Here is a 17,568-nt window from a genome sequence, read left to right as displayed (position 1 = left end):
AAAGATAAAATTCCACGGATTGCATCATATTTCTATACCAGAACAGGTTAGAAAGAATAACTGCAATGTGTGTGCTTTTTGGGGCTCATTTTGTTTCTTAAGTGGAATTTTTTGTAAATTTCTTCTGATTAGTTTTAATATTTTTAAAGAATAGAGAATGAAATACGTTGAGTTTAGAAAAAGATCTTGAGAGACGCTCACAGAAATGAAATTTTGCCACTAGCAGCATTGACTACGTTTTTGTATTTTTCTATGACCAGGTGCTTTTTTTTTGTAATAAGGTACCCACCACTTTTATTAAGTAGAAAGTCTCTCTTCTGTAGTTTTCCCACCCACCAAGCCAAACTACATTCCCTACAAGATAAACTTACATGACCTAAATTAACTTGAGCTTGATCATTCCTAGTGTCCCCGGTGCGTACTATAATACACAGTGTTTTAACTCCCTAAGTCTTCCTTCAATAACTTCAGCTTCTAAATTTCTGTGACATTTTTATATAATGTTTGTCTATAAAGGAACACTATTTTCTGCCATCCTTTCCTCCACAATCTCTATTATTTAGTTTTGCATTTTAACTGCCTTTTGGGATTGCCACGAGCCAAACCAAGCTAGCATCCCTGAACGTCGTGGCTGGAGTTGTACTGCCCAAGGACGTTTTTAACGTAACATACCTCAAAAGCAATGATAGGGACTAACAGTCTTTCCATTTGACTTGCATTATAAGTATCCATCTTGAAAATTCAAACACAGAGTCTTTATTTGGCTGCAGCTCCACAAAACGTCACGAGAAAAGCTTGGCTGCTTCAAGCTCTTTCCCTCTGCACTGTGGGAAAGCCACTGTTTACTTCATTTTCTATTTCCCATCATGCCTTCCCTGGCCTACGACAACTCATTTAGTTGTTATTGTCGAGAACAACTGTCAGTTCTCCCTGCTCTGGTACTTCTTGGATGGGCTCTAATGCCAACCACCACAATGAGCCTGCTTGACTTTGGGAGGGGGAGGCTGTAGGCAAGAACCACAGGAGATTCAAAAAAATAAAAAAAAAAAGAACAAATCCCGTTCATATTGCTCTAGAAGCAATATGAAGATTTTTTAGATCACTGCTCGCCTCCCAAGAGTATGTTCTCTTATGTTCTCTTCTCCACTGTTAATAAGCGCTGTCCCACCTGTGCTTTACTGGGCACATCTGAAAGACACGAGCCAGCAGTCCCATTCCTATATGCCAGGGGATTGCCGAGTGCTTGTGACTTTTTTATTAAATGTGGGTTCTGGGATGGTATTATCATCATCATTTCCTCTTTTCAGAGCTAAAAAAGATTGAGCAGATTCTCAGCTGTGTATGTTCAGTCACTAAAATACTGCTCTACGATGGCCAGTGATCAATGTTTACAACTTGAAACGTATCAGCTGAGCAGATACAGTGCATTTAGCTTTCAGTTAATCTACACTGCAGGTATTAATTCAGTAAGGTACTAGAGTGAATAGTAATTCCCAGAAATGTCTAAGAAAACTTTAATCAATGTAAAAATACAGCAAAGATCGCAAAAAGTGTAATAAATGTCTATGAAACATTTTTCCATTTCTCCTTTACTGCACGACCAATTAAAAAAATCCCAAAACTTTAATAATTTCTGTCCTGTTGGGAAGATCTTGGCTAAAACCAGCTCTCCTACATTAATGTTAAAGTAAATGGCAGATCTAGAGTTACCTGGAAAACTTTGAAACTCTGCTAAAACTTAAGAGATGTAAAGACAAGAGGAAAAAAAAAGGGGGGAAAACCCTCATGATTTGTGTAAAAAAAGGAAGAAGTCTGCTGTAGTGGGAGTACTGCAAATGGGAGGATGGGACTGTTGTATGCTCACGTCCACGTCCTCAAAATGACAAGGTCATCTGCCTCCATTTTTCACCCCTCTTTTTTTTTTTTTTGTTTGTTTGTTTGTTTTTGAGCTCCTGGTAGGATTAATTTTTTTTTTTTCCAGGGCTGTTCAGGCAAAATATTATTGCTAATGCAAACAGAATGTGCATAACCCTTTACATGACCTCTTTATATGAGTTTTCAGAGTACCTACAAAAAGGAAGAAAAAGATTTAAATATTAATTCTACAAAATCTTACATTTAGAAGACTATGTGCTTGCCAAACTTAGTAAACCAGTATACAATGTAACTATAATGCATTTTTAAGCAATTAGTATAGCCAATAACAGTATTTTGCTGATGCATTTCACTTAGTCAGTTACATTAATTAAAACCTGTGCGGTAGTTGAAAGCTTTTTGAACTGTTGTCACATAAAAAGCTTTATTTAAAAAAAAAAAATCATTGAAGTTCTACATATACAATTTGCAAGCCCCAGGTGACCGGTTACAGAAAGGAAAATTATTATGCTCTGATGATTTCAAGTCAGGAAAAGGAAGGTTTCTGCATTAAACTGTTTAGCTTTCCCTAACACTGCACAAATAAGATAGAAAAAAAACGCTGGATTTCAAATAAAGACGAGGATATCAAATCAGAGAAAAGGGCGACAGCTTGTAATTCTAGAAGCAGAGGCCAAATCATATGTCAGTGAAGTCAATGGGAATTTGACTATTCAATAAGTCAAGGACTTAAATTTAATTAGGTACATACTTAAATTTAATTAGGTATATACTTACAATTGTTAGCATAGTTAAACGTATAACTAAGTAATTGCACTGTCAGCTTGGATCCACAATCCAGTATGAAGTGATTTAAAAAAGATTCAAGCGTTAATCAAGCAGACAACAGATCTCTCCATCCTAGTAGTTGCTTTGTTTTGCTATCTTGTAATTCAGAGGGGTGATGAGAAACTTAGGTCTTCATACATCACAAAAACCTATCAACACACCCATATTTTTGCTATGCTTAATGCATGACAGTAAGATTTGCCCTAAGAGCACTTATAGGATAAAGTGTTGAAGAGACTTTAATTTCTTTTACCTTACAATGCAGAAGCATTGAGTTTAGAAATTGATTTCTAGGTCCATACTTTGCATCTTCATTTTGGGGTCTTCTTCTTTGGGTCTTGGGCTATCTTTCTTTTTATCATATATTTCTGAAGCGCCAAGAGTGCATTTTAATTTTATGACAGTTAGAGGACAAAAAGCACTTGTCCTGATTTCTCTGTAACGCTTAATCCACCAATATATTTTAGATAACTGCAGTGTAGGATAGCAAATGTTTTTCAATTGAAATATGGTGTAATTATGGGAAAGTAATACAAAAATTATTTCTACATAGTTTCTGTTTCACAAAATTTGATAGGATGACTCTTGACTCAATCCTTTGAGCCTTTACACATTTAGGGATAGGCCTGGCAAAGCTTTAGGAAGAATGAGATTATTGGTCAAGAAATTAATCCCCTTTTGTCCTAATTTGAGTCCTAGAAACAACAAATAACCTGGAGAAGAATATCACTAAAAACACATATAAGCACACTGTGATGGATTTAGGCCTTCTTATTTTATTCTGCTGTGTACTGGGAATACTATATTGTATATGTAACATAGACAGTTTTTCAGCTACCTTTGTATGTGTATTTATATATCGAAAACTACCATAAAAGACAAGTGTTGGCTTCTCTTAACGTACAATTTCTCATGAGCTTTCAGACCATTATAACCATTATACAGAATATCTCTCATTTTTAAAAAGGGAGTCAGGTAGGTATTATTGCTGTTTGGAGGAGTTAAGGCGGCGTACAGAATTGGTACAGGCAGATTAAATGCCTAAAGCACTTCAGTATTTTGAACCTCAATATTAAGTCCAAAGACTAATTCTTATTCGTTTCAGCGAGCACTATGCTTATAAGGGATCGCACAGCTCCTTCATCCGCGCCACCAGCTCTCCGGGCATGAGCTGGCTCTAATACGGGAGCTGGACAATCGCCTCACACACCAGGTATAGGAGAAACGGTCCCTAACGCAGCTTTTCAGGAATCTCACATCACAGTCAGAATAGATGTGATGTCCTTACTTATGGCAGGTATTGCCGAAGGGCCACAAGCTTGAAAAATTTACTCTAAAAGTCACAATGGAAACATCATGTTTCTGTTGAAGCAGAAACTGAACCCGGTTTTCTTGACTCGTGTCCTCCGTGATCTTTCAGCCCCTCTTTCCATGTAAACATTGTACGTATTGCACGGGCTATTCTGTCCGTTTCCGTTTATCCTAACATCACTTAATCAAAATTCACTTACAAGCACTTCTGTAATCAAGCACTGAAAAAACTTTTTATCACGCAGTTACTATGATACTTGGTCGGATCGTTAATTTTGGTTCAGCTTGTCATTTCTCAGTTCACTACATTGCGGCACGGCACATAAATAAGGGAGTTTTATATACAAGCTTTGTAGTAATCGGATTCAGGATACATTCAGAATACAAGGTAACCGTTACAGCAAAATTATGAACCCCATCATTCATGATCAAGTTTCCTATCTAGGAAGGATTTCCTAAGAAGGAAGATGAGTTATGATGCATAAATTCCTCATAATTAACCTAATTCAGAAAAAAAAAAAAAAAGAAAAAATAATAAATTAACTAGTGTTGGTTTATTCGCTACTAAGTGTTGGTTTTATTGGCAAAATAACTTAGACAGTCATTATATCTAAATCCTGAATGCCAATTTCTATTGATTATATTATCCATGGCTCATTTTTTACATCTTATTTGAAATATTTCATTCTAACAGTGGAGGGCAGATCCTCTGATGATCCCCTACCATTTCTAATGGTAGGTAGGATCTGCAGAAAGCTACTTATATGCTTATTTGCGTTAGAATGAGCAAATTGGATCTTAAGTTAACAAGCAGGCTATCAGATTCACAAGTCTTTCTCCCAGTCTAATTGGATTTCCAATATGGCCTAACTCCTGAAAATTTTGATGCCTTAGCTGTGTATGTGATAAACCGGATTTTTAAAGGCATTAATCTGTATTGTTGTAAGAAATCCTTTTTGTAAAACTGGCTCACAGATGAAAGTGAACATAAAAAAAAAAAAAGGAAGTAAACCTGGCACCACTAATGATAGTAATTTTAACAAGAGAGTGACGTAGCAAGTGGAAAAACTTGTCACGTATCAGTCCAAATACTGCCACTGTCCTTCTATTCTTTTTGCTAAATCCAAAGAACGATTTGAGAAAAGATTAAACCATCCAGTAGAATATTATTTACTAGTTTTGTGAGCCTCTGCACCTTATTAATTTCTTTTTTACCTGTACCATGCATTAGAAGAGCGTGTTTATCTCAGTTACGGCAAAAGAGGGATTCCTCTCAGAAAAAGGGAGTTATTACTCAAATAGAGTAAAACAAAGTCTCCTGAAAATCATGTAAATTCCCTTCAGCTTAACTCAAGAGTACTTCAATCTCAGTTCAACAATGAAGAACTGCTAACTTATCTTAAACTCAGTCAACTGATTTCTAAAAAGCACACTCGAAACTCCAAAAAGGTACGTATTAACCATCTCCTATAATTTTAACAGAGATTACGGAAAAGGATTTTTCAACTGTTCATGGAGATAAAATTCTAGTGCCAATAACCCTTGATCAAAATTGCTTACAATCAGATTTCTTTTAGAAAAGATGGCCAACCAAACTTCTGATCGTTCAAAGATAAGGTTCATTCCTTTTATGCATACGATGCCCTTTAAGGAAAAAGAAAATTTACCAGTTACTGTTTCTTTATACAGGGATGTGTGCACAGTTATACCCCCACACCAGTGGAGCAGCTCCTGGATTAACAAACTCTTTAGTTAACCTTAATGTGGTTGCAATTCTGTCATGCTTGTAGAACTTCAAAAAAAGTTCTAAACAAATTTTTATATACGTGACTTTCTGTATGTAGTTACTATATAGCTACTAGCAACTAACTATTCCCCACTTATTTTTTCTAGCTCCACCTAAAGCCAAACGCTATTATTGGTAGCTGCAGTAAAGCCAGAAATTCAGCAATTGAAGTTAAAGCTATGTCATTTAAATTCAGCTGGCACAATCAAAGTAATAACTGAGCATGTCTTTCAGAAGAAAAACAAATCAGAGCAAAACCAGAATGGAAAATACACTACATTTTTAAGCAAGTATCCACAGGGGACAAAAAAAAGTATAATGTTGAATTCTCTTTGAGAGAATAAATGTCAAATGCCTGAGTGTCATTGGTGTGACTCAAATGTATCAAAAAATGCATGACACTGGCATCGTTACAGCAATGAGTTCAGACTTTAACATCCAGGTTTTTGCGTAACACATATTTACATGTAACTACAAATACAACACAAATATTTCCTTATTTCCTTTTTTTTTTTCTTGTACTTACCTCTTATAAGATCCTGAAACTGAAATCTAAAAAAGTATGAAAAAGATTTTTCCTGTTTTGCTATTTGTGATTATTGCATCAACGTGAGAGAGTAGTCCAGGTCAGTCCTGTATCACAGCTCTACCGTTCCTGTTACCTAAAATACTACGCTGAGCCAGCCTGGCTGTCTCGGTCATCCCGCATAAGCATCTCTCCTGTGTCTGGCATCAAAGTTGATATACCTAGGCAGTAAATACTTGTTCTGCCTCTCTAAGAGTTGCTCTGAAGTCTTTGCATTTCATACTAGAACAAAAAATTTAAGCATCTTTCAGGAAAAAAAAAAAATCAAGTATTACCTCAAGACAATCTGTAACTTAATGTTAGGAAGTTGGTCTTTCCTGTACAATTCAGTAACTGGAACCTCAGCCTTCAACTTCCCTGACCCACAGCTTCAGCAGTGAGATACTGGTTACTCTGCAGCGGTCTCCCCCACGGCGAGAAATCCTGCCCTCTCCTCACCTTGAGTGAATATTTCTGAAGAAGTCTTAACAAATTGGAATGTTCTCATCAAAAAGCTTATTTAGAAAACTCCCCTATGTGTGTGGTTGTAGGATTTGACTAGCTACTTGCAGCTAAACGAGTTGACAAAAATGAGTGTCTCTCTTGTCGAGAATAAATTCACTGTAGTTAATTTCTCACTAATTACATTATATAGGTTAACAGGCATATTGGTCTCTTGGAGAAGTTCTTAGGTACAAAGGCATTTACTGAACAGTCAAAAACCAGGAATCTTTCACTCACTTGATAAATAAAAATCTTAAAAGAAGCTGCAGTGGAGCTGGAGGGATTAACGTTCTTCTGTGAACTGGGAACTCTAATCTTAGTTTTATCTTTTGTGAAGTCAAGTCACAACAAGTGACACAGGTCACTTAAACCAGACATTTATACTCTTGTATAATGCGAATGTATAGGAAAAGAAAATGCTTTTTCAAGGAAGTAGAAGCAGCTCTGGACTGAACACCAAATTCTACAACCACGCTTTAAGAAATGCAAGGCATAACGTTGTACTTAGTGTCCAGACCCAAGCAATAGGTGCTCCCCACCTAGGTAAGGTCCAAAGGTAAGATCATAACCTTCACTCGGTGGGAACTTCCAGGAAGCTTTGGCTGAGCACCGAGCATTCCGGCGCGTCTGAAACCTCATAGTTGATGTTATATGCTACCGAAGCTCATTGCCTATTACTTTGCTTGAATTTACTGATTCCTAAAGTAAAAACACTACTTACCACCTAGAAGTGACAAAGGAAAATGAACATAAATCCATAATGTCCTTGACACCTTTTGTGTTAGCAGTAACAAAGGTGTAATACATTATCTTCTTCCTTTATAAATCCATCAATGCCACTAACTAAGTAAGTCCAACAGATTTATGGCCTCATCTATAGTCAACCTTTCCACTGAAGTCTTTTATCTGCCTGCTAATCCCCTTCTGACAAGAAGATAGTTTGTCTGCAGAGACAATTCTGGAAGAGAAAAAGCCATTTGCCCTGGTTTATGCACAGTTCCGTGATGCTGCCTAATTAAAAATTCACCACATTCACTTAATTCAGCATTCTTTCATGTTCTCAGGGGAGCAGTTTGAAAAGGTTCACTATGATACCCATTAATCAGCCTGTTTTGCAAACTCCATCAAAGTACTGACTAGAGCATGCAGCAGCGCTGCATCATTTTCACCCGTTTGGTGATCAAAGTTCAAGCAGCAATATTCCTTTTTTTTTTTTTTTCTTCCTCCAGATTCGGGATAAAATTGAAAATTTTAGTCTTGGAGACAAATTCTTACCCAAATAAATATGATCCTCAAGCACAAACAAGCTGTATTTTGAAGGCTTACAGAAAGGTGATTTTTTTAAAGGCACCTTTACCTGTCCCTGATTTCTCTCCGTGAACCTAACTGATAATTGCTGGTTTTTATCTCAGGCAATTCTTACCACTGACTTTGGAGATTTATTTATAAATACTTTTTCCTTTCTTAGTTTTAGCTGAACATCCTAACCAATTACATTTCTCTAAATGCAGAATAACCTCACAGATTTAAGTGATCTAATTTGGGATTAACTCAATTAACACGAGCAAATTAATGAATCAAGTTAGCAAAGGGCTACCATTTAAATATTCTTCTGTCTCTTCAAAGAGCACAGCTGTAGTCAGAAGAGGAGAAACATCCACATCAAGGTGTAATACAATTTTGAGCTGATGAGAGTCAATCTATATTTTCCTTGATCGCTGAGCCCCCCATATTTCTTTTCAGATTAAAACTAGGTGAAGTGAATGAAAAACAGTGCATCACTTAATATGAGAAAGAATTATTGCTGCCATATATAGATATGCAATAATATCAGCAACTGGATGTGTAAGCAATAAGCAAAAAATAGAACAGGATTAAAAAAAAAAAAATTGAAGCAACTTAAGAAGTGAAATCTTCTAGTGCCCGTGTTTGCCTTTCCAATGAAACCAATTACACTAAGAGAGTGCAGTAGCTTCAGCTGCAACCTTACTGATACACATGATTTTCTTACATAATCGTCATGCCAAATTTTTGGTCTGCGTCATGATTTCGGAACATTTTGGTTTTGTTTTGGAGGAAGCATCACTTTCACTCACATTTCCAGCAGCTACCTCTTTAAGAGACCTTGAAGATCCTCTTATCTATCGCACATTTCAGGCATCAAGAAAAATCAATGCTAAAACACGTGAGATGGGCAGAAATAGCCTTCTGAAAGCAGATCTCGCAGGTTCAGCATGAAGATACAATTTCTAGTTTGATGCTCCATTGACTGTGAGCAACAGATCTTTCACAGTAGTTGTGTAAGGTGCGGCAATATCTGTGTGTACTTCAGATGGGTAATACACGGCCAGGGGATTTCAAAATTAATTAATTTGGGAACTCGCAAATTATTACTCGTGTGTATATACAGGCTCATTTTGCAGATGCAAGGATAGGATTTTATTCTAATAACTCTTTTCCTAATTTCTTGGACTTAATTAAATTATCAAAATGGCATTAATGCTGGTACAAATATGCCCCAATTACAGCTATTTTTCCTTTTTTTTTTTTTTTTTGACTGGAACACTTTTTATACTTGAATGTCTAAAGCAAATAAACACGAATATCTCATGCAAAAACAACAACATAACAACTGCAGCCATGACAATACTGAGTAACATGACTATACAGGAATTATAACTTAATAATAACTATTTCAAAGGAATTTCAAATACATGCTTCAAGTGATTGTATTACAAAGGATTGTTATGGAAAAAGATTACACTGAATGTATGAAAAAATATTTCTCTGTCTTTAGTCCCTGTTTACTGTTAGTCCAAGAGGTGAGAAAGTATCAAGAAATTTACGATAGCACAGATTTCTTTAGTCACTTTTAGTTTCCTCTTTCAAAAAACTTGGCAGTTCAGAGTAAGTATGGCCTTTCCACACTTAAATACTGCAAGTGTAATTGAAGAATCATTAATTTATTATTACTTCAGCTCAGATATAAACTTACCTAAAAATGGATCACTGTATTCTGTATTAGACAGCTTAAGCAAGTTGTTTTCCAAAGTCTCCATCACTTTAGCTGGAATAAATGCAATATGCATATCAGCATTCATATGTATTTTGTAAGTAAAAGATACATTTTTTTAAAACCGTCACTGACTCAAATGAGAAACTTCAGGCTGAAATTTTGAAGAGCGCTTTCCATTTATGGCAAAAAGAACAAGATCACTTTAGTGAAGACTTTCACTCTGTTCCTGAGATAAGTTTAACTCAGGGATATAACTTACTAAAGTAATAATTAGTGCCTATCGACATTAAGGAAGGACATATCAAAATTTAGTAGCGGAAGCCAGCTGAGTTCATTTATTCTATAAAGGTTCACACACAGTCCTCAATAGCGTATGGTAATAGCTGGCAACAGGTGACACACACGGTGACTGGGATCTCCAACTAGACTAGTCTCTCTGGTCAGGCACGTTTATCCGTTAAAATAGAAATCCTAAAATGAAAGTAGGCTCCTTTTCCAAGCTAAAATTCATAGGCAATTTTTGTGCAAAAGCTGCTCTCCAACAAGCTGTAGATACCTAAACAAATCAAAGTTCATCAGATGCCCCTATAATTTAATGAAAGATGCTAAAAATTATATCTAAGACACCGCAGGACTTCAAATGATGTTGTCATAGGTCCCTTCCGTTCCCAGTGCTGGAACAAGCTCCTAGAAGAGAAAAACCGCCTACCTCGTTCTGAGACGACATCCACCGTAGCTGTAGATGTCCCTGCACTTAGAGGCTGGGGCCGGGGCTGGGGCTGCACGCGATTCGGCTGCAGAAAAGACGAATGCTTGCTCAGACTCTGAGGATGTGTTTGGCTCTGTGCTAGGCATGGCATAGATCTTCTGGAGGGTTTTAATGGATGCTCTTTCACTGTCTCACTCTTGCTTGTATTCATACCTGAAAAAGCCAAAAGAAAAAGAACATAAGCTCTGCTGCATTAGCCAAGCGGTTAATTATGAAAATTCAAGGTGATTCATCCACTTTATAAGCAACTCTCCAACTAAACAAAAAAGTTCTAAATATTTAAAGTTCGAAGAGGAATACAGAGTTGAGAATAAAATCCAGGAATTCTTCACCTACCTTTCCATCAACATGCCACAATTCAAATTTGCAATATCCTAAATCTGATGATTATCAAAAAGTCAGGTTTTTCTGAGAAAAAAGTTTTTATTCCTCTGTTTAGCTGTGGCTGACCTTCCAACTCTGTAACTCTTATTACTACACTAACACACAATATGACTTCTCTATTAATATACTGAAAAGGAACCAAAAAAAAAAAAAAAATCTTAAAACTGCCTATATGACATTTTTCTTCACTAAAATTAAAAACTGTGATTGTGGAAAAATGACTTATTAGTTATAATACTGAATCTATTTTAAGGCATTTTTGCTAAAATGTAGTTTGATATTTACAACAATTAAGTTTGATATTTTAAACAATTAAATCAGCTGACATTGTACTACACTAGTTAACAATAATTCAGTTTTTCCAAGTCGTATGTACTATTTCAGCACATTTTATTTGTATGACTGGCTGTCTCTGAGTGTGAGAATTACTTACGAGCAAAAAACATGCAACTACCCTTTCAAGATGGTAATTTTATTAGCGTTCATCCCATTTAACTCCCATTTTATATTTCTTCCCAAAATCTCAGGAGTTTGTCAGGCAACTGAAATTTGAACCTGTCAATACTTGCAAGAACAGGGCCATATACAGCTATCATTATCCATAAACGTGCTCATTATTTCACTTCAGGAATTACAATTAGATATCTTTCTAAATGTTCAGGTTTGACAGATAGAAAATAAGTATTTAATAATGATTATAGAATGACAATATGAATTTAAGACTGTGATTCTGCAATAAGTATGCCTCGTATTGCATTACACTATTTGGCACAAAGGATGGCTTACAGGCACTATGAAAATTCAAAATGAATCTATTCCTGAAAGGCTCTCATACCCTACAAGATGCAAATTTAGTAAAAAAAAATTAATGAAGCTACAATACAGACGCTAAGGGCATTCCATTCTGTAAAATATTTACACTTTCCTTTCAAAGCCACAAAATTAATTTCCTCTTCACCGTTATGGAATTATATTAATGCTCTTAATCCTTTTATCTATTGGGTAACCTTTGTGAAAAAACATTGTAGAAGCACACGGTGAAAAAAACCCAACACATTTCAAGGTTAGTTAGAACAAAGCAGTTGGGCCAATGATTTGGAAAAAGCCCAACTCTTACAGGTGTTTCTGAGATACACGGAAACTAAATAGCTTTCCTAAATTTACATGTAAAGAGAAATTCATGATTATACACCTTCTGACTCAACCTAGGGCCTTGTTGCACACCATCCTTGTAAAAATTGAGTAATTCAACACTGAGCAAAACCTAAGTCCATAAAAGAGCTCGTATACTATATTCAGCTCCATGATGGACAGGGTTTGTTTCTCTTGCTTTTGCTTACAGTCACGCTGTACCCCAGGAACCGGCAGCTCAGGCAGAAGATGCTGGAGCAGAGGGTCATCCCATGAGCCGGGTAATTAATGGAGCATGCCTGAAAGCTGGAGAGCAAGAGAGACACATCACATCAGGGGACACGCAGTTTGGGCATTCTAGGAACCACGGTGTAAAGCAGGGAGAAAGCAGCCAGGCTGCAGGTAGAGCAGAAGGAACTCACGAAGGACAAGAGGCAGCTGCTGGGCAAGTCAGTCTCTGCCATTGGCAACTGATTGTGTCAACTTAAAAATAAAATTAAAAAAAAAAAAAAAAAAAGCAAATATATTGGCACATATTTGCCAAGGTCTCATACTGCCCTCACTAATTCGGTAGCTAGTTGCAAGATTCATAGGAATTTTTAATTTTTCATGAACTTTTAATTTGTTTACAAAATTAGAAACACATTTTCAAAGACAAATGCATTGTACATAGGGATGGGTTGAGCCCGGCCACCAGCTAAGCACCATGCAGCCGCTTGCTGACCTCCCCCACAGCGGCATGGGGAGAGAGAATGGGAAGAGCAAGAGTGAGAAAATTCATCAGTTGAGGTACAGATAGTTTAATAACTGAAGGAAAGAAGGAAAACAAAACAAAACAGTGATGCAGCGGCGATGAGTCACTCACAGGATGCTATGAAGAAAATTAACTCCATCCCAGCCAGACCCCAGGCGTTCAGAAGTCAATGACAGAAATTGTTACTACTCTCTTGTTCAAATGCCTGAAGTTGTTCCACCAAGTGCAATGTGACCTCTGAGAGGCTGCTGCCCTTCCTGTCCAAGTGAAATATATGGAAACACACCGCAGAAGGAAAAAAAAAAAAAAAATATATATATATGTAGTCCCCAAAACATCTGGGGATTTTCTATGAACAAGGACATTCATGTAAATGAAGATTACAAATATACATTGATATCCACCTCTACCAAAAATGTAAGGCAGAGGAAAAAAAAAAAAAAAACCAAACACAAAATAGCTACGGTTTCAATGCCAAGGAAAATTAAATACATGGGGTTTGCTGTGAAGAGTACTAAAGCCTCCTGTCTGTACAGGATCAGCAGATCTTCTGTGATTGCTGTACACAGTGTCAAAGATCCTCAGAAGATTAGTGGAGAGAGTCTGTTTTACTACACTATTTCTCTGCATGACAGCACAATTTACTCTGCAGCATGTTCTTATAAATCTTAAGTCTCTTAGTGATGTGTATCACCTCTCTCTGACCGTGCTAGAAAGAACAAAGTAATCTAAACGTGTCTGCTTCTTGGAGTGCCAAGAACTTCCAAAGAATTTTCCCCATCAAAATCTGTGCCACTCAAAGAAGGATGTCACACTCAGCAAGTCTCTCTCTCTTATCTAAATCTCAACATATGAGTCCACAAAGAAGGTCCTTTGATTAGCAGGATACTCTCCATATTTAAGTATAATAGCTAAAGTTTAAAAGGACCTTTCATTTAAAAACTTCCCCGAGCTCACAGAACATGCTTTGCTTCAGTGTGAGGGCTGCTCTGTCAAGAAACGCAGAACTTCAGTAGTCCACCGAGGTCAGTTCTTCCAGATCTGCAGCACAGCATAACCGTTCGTGGTCCCACAGATGAAGCATTAATTTAGTAAGACGCGAAGGTCGATGGAGGTAAGCTTCTGCTGCCTCAGAAGGTGCCACAGGTCTTTAAATAGGTACGAGCAGAAAGGATTCTGCTGCTTAATAATTCTGAAAAGGACGCGGTGGCACTGGGCTACAGCACCGAGGAAGCCGTGCTCAAAGCGGAGCAATGCTACACGACACGTCTGCTATGCCATTTGCGAGGTTTCTGAGGAGTATTCTTTGAAGCTCTTCCTAAATGGATGTGTTTATTAGACCAAAGCCTACAGTAGTTAGACACGGGGATGGGTAATATAGAATAATACGTAAAAAGATTTATTTCGTAATTGTTCTGGATGGGTTTAACGATCAATTTCTTAAGCTGTGATACGCTGTCAGTAATTATGGACCCTACCGCATAATTATTACTGTTGCCAAAAAAGAGTGTTTCTTGCATCTGTATTGGAGTCACTGTGTGTAGCAAGATGAATCACTTAATTACCAAAGAAATTTACGGTAATGCAAATAACACACGCTGTCATTCAATTTTAACAACAATTTAAGTGATACATATGAAAAAAAAAGAGTATAATTCTTTTAGGAGGCACTGCCTCAATTTAAAAGAAAATTACTCCCTTTCGCTCTCTCTCGCTGTAAATTCCTCTGCGCAATTTCAAACAGATTCCTTAATACCACGCTGCTTCTGCTTGGCGAGAGCGAGTCACAGCAAAGCAACCTCTGAGCACGTGTGCTGTTACGCTAGTAGTATGACCTGCCTTCGTGATTGAAAATTAACAAGTTAATTCCTTCTCTGCTAGCGTGTCAGAGTCCAGTCCCGCGATGCGCTAGTTTTGCTGGCGTTTGCTGTTGCATGCCAATGCTTACGAGCTCTGCCGCACAAACAGCCTGTGGCTGACATCAAATGGGTCACTAAATTGATTCACTGAAGTTATTTTTATTCCTTCCTCTCTTCTCCGTAGGGGTGTTTTCTAGAATCTGTACCTTTCCAACTAGAACTTTGCTACACAGACCTTGCTTCTTCAGGGACGTTTGGATCCACAATAAAAGACACCTATACGCTTAGCAAAGAAAAAGAACACACTTGTTTTTCTATTTGAACTGCACTTATTGGTTCTTTCCCTACAAAATATTCTGGCACTTAGCATGCGTATGGAAATGAGTACAGCACGAGTAAAGAAATTTCTCACATCAGAGAAAGAGGTGGTTAAAGTTTATGGTTTAATCAGATCCTGCCTTTTATTTTAGCGCTTCTGCCTTGGGAAGTGTTCTTTCCGAGGGGAAGCTGGGGATTCCTGTCGTGTAGGCAAATCCCTACGTGGCTCAAAGCCAGAATAGCCAGCTGTACTACAGCTTCTCAGAGCTTCCTGGCAGAGCAGGCAGGAAAGACGGAGCTAGAGTATGATGAGTTTTTCTGATCGGTCAATCAGTATGCACAATTTAATGCGTGCTCAACGTTATGGCCATCTAGAAAGACTCTAAATGAAGCCAGCTCTCAGATGCCTCCAGGTTTTGGTCATTAGAAACATAAAAGAAAAATTCTCCTATGCCTCATTCTGTGAAATAGATACAGTTGATCATTCCTTTACTACTAAGAGAGAGAAAAAAAACCAACACCCTACATTTCATTTGCTCCTAATTTTAGATGAAGAAAGCCTGACAGGTAGTCCATAGTCATTGTTAACCCAATGCTGGAAGCACCCTTAGCAAGGCTGGAACAGTGCTAATTTCAAAACGAACAGCCCAGTAACTATTGCCCATTTAACCCAGCAAAAACTCTAGCATGAAATAAGAGGAGCTACTATATAAGTCAAATCAATAGCATCAGCTTTATAGAGGTATGCTGTATAATAATGTCCACAATCAGTATCAACAACATACAGGTCTTACTTACTATTCGTATCATCACAAGTTTGCTTGACAAAAATACTTTCTTAATTGTAGAAAAAATTCTTTAAAGCCTTTGGCTTCACATACCGTACATCACTAATTAAAATGAAATGTCATTAATGACACACATTAAACAGACTCAGAACCCAATAAATCTCGAACGCTTCTGTGAATGGCATCATCATAAGAATCTTTAATCACATAAAATATGAAGAAAAGCTTGCAACAAAAGCTTGCATGATGTTTAAGTTGAATGTGAAAATACTTTTCTACAGTATCAAGTAGAAAACAGTTACATTTTGAAGACTGTGAAGTTTTCAGTACTCAATGGATGTAACAGGTACTTACTGCTAAAGAATAAGCTTACTCTGAAGGGCAGCTGTCATCTACAAAAGAAAACTTAATGTAGGATAATTACTCTATTAAATTCAGAGAAACCTTAACCAAAAGATACTTAATAATGAAGAAACAAGAAATTATTTTAGTAACAGCAGAATTTTTATTATCTATTTATAGTACCTCAACAAATACAAAGGGTATTCATTTTCACATACTAGACCTGTATTTGAGTAAGTCAGGAATGTACCCAATAACTCCCTTTTTTATATAAAAGGTGGAATCAAACTGGATAACCTCTGAATCCATTTTATATTCTTACAGAAAAAAAAAATATCCAGCATCGAGTATTCTTATTTATATCAACAAACACACTTAAAAAGCCCCATCAAAAGTGGAGAAAAGTAATCAATCCTTTTCTGAAGAAGAAAAAATACCAAACACACTAAACATGGGAGAAAACAGCCTTCAAGGGCGACCCCTATTTCTCTTCAATACTATCAGTACATCATGAAAGTTTATGAATGCCAATTTTCTAAGGGTATTTTTCCAGATTACCTTAACTGCCTTTTCCATTATGAAGCGAACAGGTCAACATAGAATCATTTAAGTTGGAAAAGACCTTTAAGATCATCGAGTCCAACGGTACATCATCGAGTCCAACATTATTCCTATTCAATCCTTCAAATGTAGCCACTTGGGTGGGTATAACTGCTAGGCTAAGTAGTAAATACATCCCGAACGACAGCAAGTCACGGTGATGGTATTTTTCAATTTCATCCCACTACACAAATGACGTTGATTTATGAAGGTGTTTATGAAATAATATGAGGTTTAATGATATCATCAATTGTGCCTGTGAAGATTGCTTCCATTAAATACCATGATTTTATTTCAACCTTTTGCAGTTCTAAGTATTGTGAAAAGAGGAACATAAACAATTAAGTAAATCGTAAATGCCTATACTCATGCTAGTTTTTTTTCCTCTTAAGTTAGACATGTGAGAAATAACCTTCAATGCAGAAGCACAGCTAATGAAAGGAAAGGAATATCTGAAAGTTCTCCAAGAAAACACACACAACAGGAATTAAAAAATATATGGTTAGTTCAATTAGGGATTAGTTAAAAAAAAAAACACTGAATCCTGATATAACTTCAGAGATGGTGAATTTTTACCCATAGATCTTTTAATTAGTATCAACATTTTGTACAGCTTCAGTTTCTAATTTTTTTTATTTTACAGTATTTTATGCATTAGCTTAAGGAATAGAAGGATATTACTTTACGTACTTAGATAGCCATAGATTTTGAAACCAGATCACCTTTTTTTTTCTTTTT

At 36.7% G+C, this 17,568-nt stretch overlaps 1 protein-coding gene across 3 annotated transcripts in view; it reads right to left on the bottom strand.

Moving 5' to 3' along the window:
- The window catches only part of ANO3 (anoctamin 3), a gene marked incomplete at its 5' end in the record, with an annotated part of 206,838 nt that overhangs the window by 73,039 nt on the left and 116,231 nt on the right, over positions 1 to 17,568 (bottom strand). For 2 of the 3 annotated variants that reach the window (XM_082485182.1, XM_082485184.1), the window contains 2 exons: positions 9,865 to 9,936; positions 10,595 to 10,807. In XM_082485182.1, coding sequence (XP_082341308.1) covers positions 9,865 to 9,936; positions 10,595 to 10,807 — 285 coding nt within the window. Of the gene's footprint in view, positions 1 to 9,842; positions 9,937 to 10,594; positions 10,808 to 17,568 lie in introns of all 3 variants that reach the window. The other variant, XM_082485183.1, reaches the window with a different exon arrangement.

The sequence above is a fragment of the Vanellus vanellus genome (assembly GCF_965231255.1).
Source record: "Vanellus vanellus genome assembly, chromosome: 6".
In the NCBI taxonomy this organism is placed as follows: Eukaryota; Metazoa; Chordata; class Aves; order Charadriiformes; family Charadriidae; genus Vanellus; species Vanellus vanellus.
This window is presented reverse-complemented; position numbering and strand designations above follow the sequence as displayed.